General features: G+C 38.5%; 1 protein-coding gene across 2 annotated transcripts in view; it reads left to right on the top strand.

Moving 5' to 3' along the window:
* Nucleotides 1–2459: 2459 nt before the first annotated feature.
* Nucleotides 2460–5771, top strand: part of Rhobtb3 (Rho related BTB domain containing 3) — a 124056-nt gene continuing 120744 nt past the window's right edge. For both annotated transcript variants that reach the window (XM_029543921.1, XM_029543920.1), the window contains exons 1-2: nucleotides 2460–2609; nucleotides 2694–2728. In XM_029543921.1, coding sequence (XP_029399781.1) covers nucleotides 2544–2609; nucleotides 2694–2728 — 101 coding nt within the window. In that variant the 5' untranslated portion in view covers nucleotides 2460–2543. The remainder of the gene's footprint in view (nucleotides 2610–2693; nucleotides 2729–5771) is intronic.

The raw sequence follows: 5771 nt of genomic DNA, 5'->3' as shown, positions 1-5771 counted from the left end.
TTAAGATGATCAAAGAATTATTTGGGTATTGAAAGCACACACATAGCATTTGGTGCTAGAGAGAGAGAGAGCTTATTTGTTAGGGTTCTTACCATGTATGCACAGAGCTCTGGATTTGATCCCAAACCCTGCATAAACCTGGTGTGGTAACTAAGGCCTGTAATATTAGTGCTAGGGAAATGGAAGCAGAAAGATCAGGAGCACAAGACACATGAGACCTATGGAAAAAACAAGCACACCTTGTAAACATCTGTGTAGCTTTGCATCTTGAAGAACATCTGCTGGGTGGACACTGTGGCTATTTTTGAGGGTGGGTCAAAATATAGACCTTGAGACTGTCTCTATGAATAATATTGAATAATTTCTTAGCCCTGATTTTTTTCTTTACATTTTAACTTCTACATTTAGCCCAAAGAGTGAATTGCCAGACAAAACTTAGAAATGTAGGCAAAAGAGAGCTAAAATGACTATGTTATGGATATAAACTTTAAGTTAGATTATAACCAATATTTGGTTTTTGAGAGGTATAAAAAAGTCAGTTTACAAAAGCAGGGCAGGATAGTTTGAGCTTTTTGCTAAAAACCAGTTTTAGAACAGTGCAGCTTTGGTTTTTTTTTTCATGTATCATTTAGTGATTTTCGCCTCATTGACTGCCTTTATTTCTTTTTGCTTTTTACCTGCCTGTATTTGAGGCAGGTGAAAGTGTAAAGAGTGAATTAGTTGTATGTAGTCATTAGGTGTGGCCTTTCCCCCCCCCCCCCCCCCCTGCTCTGTGCTGGTCTTCTACTGGTGCTCTGATAAGAAGGGCTTTGGGGATTGGTTATCCCTCCCACATCAGAAACCCTCCAGCTTGGCTCTGGTGCTTCACTGTGTGGAGCATCTTTCTATCCTCCGGGCTTTTATACCAGCCCTGTTATCATCCGTTTCCAGAGAGCCCGGAGCATTGTTTTTAAAGGGGGACCATGTAAAACTTTCTTGCTGTACATCAGTTAGTGACTTCCCAGTGCTAGAAAAGGGAAGACCCTTTGTCTCTACCAGTGTTCTACAACTAATGTTTACCTCTAGCCAAGTGTCAGCCAATCTTGTGCATTGTTTGCCAGTTTATTTATATTCTGTTCCTCAGGTTACCCAAGTTTGCTCTTTGTTCAGTATGGAATTCTCCTTTACCAGTGCTTCACATATCTGGCTCGTTTTAGTGTAGGGGTTTCATCTTGATTATCTCAGTGACTCCATTCTTTGCAAAATGTCCTCACCCTGTCACTTTCTTTCACAGGTCACCCTGAGTAATTTCATTATGTTTTACTTTAATGTGTCATTCATATTTACATATTCATTATCAACCATGTCATGTAGAACACAGTCCTTGGGAGGCAGAAGGCTTGCATGCCCTAACTCCCAAAGTGGCACCACATAGATCAGAAAGCATTCATAAAATATTCATCTCTAGCCAGGAGAAAACTTTGAAGGAGAATCTAAAGATAGCTCCTTTGTAGCTTTTGGAGATAACCACCTTGGTCATTCCTCAAGAAGCCTCTCTGTTGGTATTATGAAATGTTGTGATTAGATGTTACCATGACACCGTCACCTCTGTCATCTGTCATAAGCTTTGAATTTTCTCACATAATAAAAGAATTGGCTCTGCTTCAAGGAAACAGTCCAGGTACCTATAGGACCCTATACTTTAGTATTTTCTGTTAGTGGGTGAGCTTGCTTTGTGAAGTCACATAAGGGTCCTGAAACCCCAACAGTGATGTGTGAAGATGACTCTTCTCACATGGAGTCAGTAGAGTGTGAATATAGTCTTAAGGGATACATGAGCCACTGAGTCACTTTCTGGTTAAAAAAAAGGCTGAATATCTGTTTTTCAGGAAAAAAAGTGCATGACCTGTAATCCACTTGTATAAGTTAATCAAAGGGGAAAAAAATTAGTGTCTTTCTGTGAATGTGGAACAATCTAGTCACATTTCTCTCATACAGAGTAGTTACCTAGTTGGATATACAGAAATTGGCTATGTGTTCATGCCTTCAAGTGAGCCACTTTGGCAGGGCATCCACGGGACTCCTTTAGCAGAATAAGTGCAGAAAACAACTGGCTATTCTTTAGTATTGAATTTGATAAGGGATGAAAGTACAGTGAAGCTGTAGTCTCTTCAGGCTTATGCATCTGCTCTGAAATTCCCTTCTTGAGTATTGAAAGTAACCTATGATTTCCCTGAAAGTGGGAAGTCTTCCTTGGTTTGGTTTTTAAATCAAAGACGAACAAATATTTTTGTTCTGTACAGCTATAGAAAAATACATTCATTAATTTCAAGAAATCTAAACTAGAAATCTAGAAAATCAGAAAGAATGACAGCTGTTGTCCATGACAGAGAAGAATACTTACAGTTTTCCTCCTTCCTTCCTCCTTTCTCCCCTCCTCTCATCACTATATAGCATGGACCCTGAAATCTCTGAACAAGATGAGGAAAAGAAGAAATATGCTTCTGTCTGTGTTGGCAGAGAAGAGGACATTAGAAAATCAGAAAGAATGACAGCTGTTGTCCATGACAGAGAAGTGGTCATTTTCTACCACAAAGGGGAATATCATGCTATGGACATTCGCTGCTACCGTAAGATTTGTTTTCATTTGTCGAATTTTTACTTGTTTATCATCAAATTCAACTTAGTGACTAGACATATCAATTCCTTTTCAGATTCTGGAGGGCCCTTACATTTGGGAGAAATTGAGGTATGTAAAATTAAATTTACCCTAAACAAACTCAAATGTTTCCTATATTCTTACTATTTTATTTTCTTCTTTATTCAAAGATTGATATTTGTCATTATTCTTGCCTACTCATACCTTAAAAAGTAAAGAAAATCATTTTCCAGACAAATAACAAGTATGTCCTTTGACCTAACAAATATACCCTGATATCTACTCTGAATATAATTGCACAAATGTTTGATTATATATAGGAAAAGCTTGTTGCAGTATCATTATAATGGAACATTTAAGAGCATCTCATTAATGAATATATTATAACATAGATATGCTTTGGAACATTGTACACCTATTAAATTAATGAAGCAGTGCTATCTGTGCTGGTATGGAGGGATATTAACAATGTGTTTGTGAATATTAAGACAAATGGAGTAGCTCCAATAAGCCTGCATTTCTAAAACATTCATTTTTATTTATATATTTATACTTTGAATTTTATGAGTATGTATTTCCAATATAATAAAGGGTATTATTCAGTATATTATATTAGAATAATAATATTCAATATAATAAAAGGTTTTCAAAGTATTTGAGGAAAACCAACTTTTGAAATATTACCTAAAAAATTTGGGAAAATTGCCTTTGCTTTCTTATACTCCGAAACTAATTATCTAATTTCTGTCTTCCATTTTTTGTTTTGTTTTGTTGTTTTTTTCTTGTTTTGTCTAATTGCTATAAAGTATAAGCCTGCATGGTAACCATATATGTTCCTGTTCCAAATACAGGACATATATTTGTTATGAAAATGTCACTATTTGCTGATACCTGTGTAGGAACCTGTATCAGCAATCCTTGGTTTCTGGTACAGTGGGCTGTAAGCACCTGTTGATGAGAATACTAGTATTGCAGGCTATAAAGAACTTGGCATGTGAGCCATAGCCTAGCACTCTTGGCATGTTGGAGCCTCTTAGACATGCAGAACCCTAGTCTCCCAGCGCTTACTGAATATAAACAGACAGCTGTGTTTAAAGCAGATCCAGGTGTTTCTTAAGGCTTGCTATGGCAGCATTTCATTAAGACATTAAAAGTGGGGATCACAAATTGCTTGTCTATTGGCCTTGCATGCATGCCTTTAGTAATGCCTAGGCATTGCAACTCTTCTGGAAGCTAGTGAAAATTCCTCTAGAAGTACTAGAAGCCCTGCCCTCTTTCGGCCAAGGAAGTGACTTTAGTGTGGATATCTACTGGCTATGAGGCAGTGAGGTCTTCTGCCAGTCAGACCTCCCCGGCTGGAGCTCCAGCTCACCAAGATCTAGCTACAGAAGGAGCTTGGTTGTCCTCAGATTAGGTTTGCTTTGTGATGAATAACTTGTGGGTAGGAGGAGAAGACGAGGCCTTCTGTCTGTTTGTTATGTTTATCTACTTTCTGTGTGTGGGGACAGCCTTGTGGGGGCTGCTGCCCTCCCTCCACTATCTGGGTTTCTGGGGCTGAAAACACAGCGTGCCTTCACCTACAGAGCTCTCCCTCTGGCAGACTCCTCTTTGTTTGTGAGACAGTCTCACTGTGTAATCCAGGCTGGCCTCAAGCCCAAGAGCTTCTTGCCTCAGCTCCCAAGTGAACGCTGGGTTATTGGTGCGTGCCGTTCCTCAGAGTGCTGTTCTTTAGCCCAGTTCTCATGCATTAGATTAAACCTGAGATCTGTCCAAACGCTTTAAGGTCAAGACTATTAAATCTGTTATTTTTTCCACTCCAGGATTTCAATGGACTATCATGTATAGTTTGCCCCTGGCATAAATATAAAATCACTTTGGCAACAGGAGAAGGATTATACCAGTCTATAAATCCTAAAGACCCAAAGTGGTGCTCCAAATCCGGCAAAACCCAAGTGGTGCTCCAAAGGAGTAAAGCAAAGGATTCACACCGTGAAGGTGGATAACGGCAATATTTATGTGACACTTTCTAAGGAACCATTTAAATGTGACTCTGATTATTATGCCACTGGAGAATTCAAAGTGATTCAGAGTTCTTCTTGATAAAAAATAAAATAAAGTAAGATGTGTGTATGTTTGAAAATATTTTAAAGTAATTTTGTTTCAGTACCAAAAATGGATTTTTTTCCCAACATAGGTACATGTGTCTTGTCATGCAGGGGCTGGAGAGATGGACCAGTGGCTCAGAGTTCTTGCTGTCCTTGCAGAGCACCTGAGTTCAGTTTCTAGCACTTACATAAAGTGGCTCAGAGTTCCCTATGATCTGATTACCCCTCCAAGGGATCTTATGCCATCTTCTGGTCTCTGTGGGCACCTGCACGTACAAGTCATTTACACATAAATAAAAATAAAAGCAGATATTTTTTAAAGTCTGAAATTTGAAAAATTTAAAAACACATTTATTTAGTATGATTTCAGGGCCCCCACCCAGATCAACAGAATACATTCCATATTTCTCAGGACTGATTGGAATCTGTACATTATAGGCTTGAGATGATCAGTTCAAGAAACATAAAGATAACATAAACACAGTTGATAACAGATAAAGCAGAAAACTTAACAGGAAAAATGTGAGGCATAGACTTGTTTTCCCAATCACAGCATGTTTTGGAAAGTTTTCATAATTCAAACTCAGTCACTTCATCAGTTCCCAGCAGTCCTCTGTTCCTCTTGCATTGATGTGTCCACAGATTGCTGACTTCCTGTATTTAATTATAGTTTTTACAATTTTAAAGGTAAAATTTAAACAAACTGAGATCTTTGAATTTTAGTTGTATATTATACATTTGCTTACAAATGTTTAGCACATGTTTTACATGTTAAAACTGCCACCAAAAATTGAGGCCAATGTATATGTTGAACTTAAAAATGAGAAACTTAAAGCTTGTCGCAGCATTCTGAGGCAAAGGTAGAAGGGTGTCTGAGAATTAGAAGCTAACCTGGGCCACATAGTGGGTTCTAGACAGCCAGCACTACATAGTGAGAGCTATCAAAGAAGGGGGCTGGTGCCAGGCGTGATGGCGCACGCCTTTAATCCCAGCACTTGGGAGGCAGAGGCAGGCAGATTTCTGAGTTC

Source organism: Mus pahari, chromosome 11 (genome assembly GCF_900095145.1).
Source record: "Mus pahari chromosome 11, PAHARI_EIJ_v1.1, whole genome shotgun sequence".
Lineage (NCBI taxonomy): Eukaryota > Metazoa > Chordata > Mammalia > Rodentia > Muridae > Mus > Mus pahari.
Note: the sequence above shows the minus strand (reverse complement) of the source record. Positions and strands in the feature narration are given on the sequence as shown.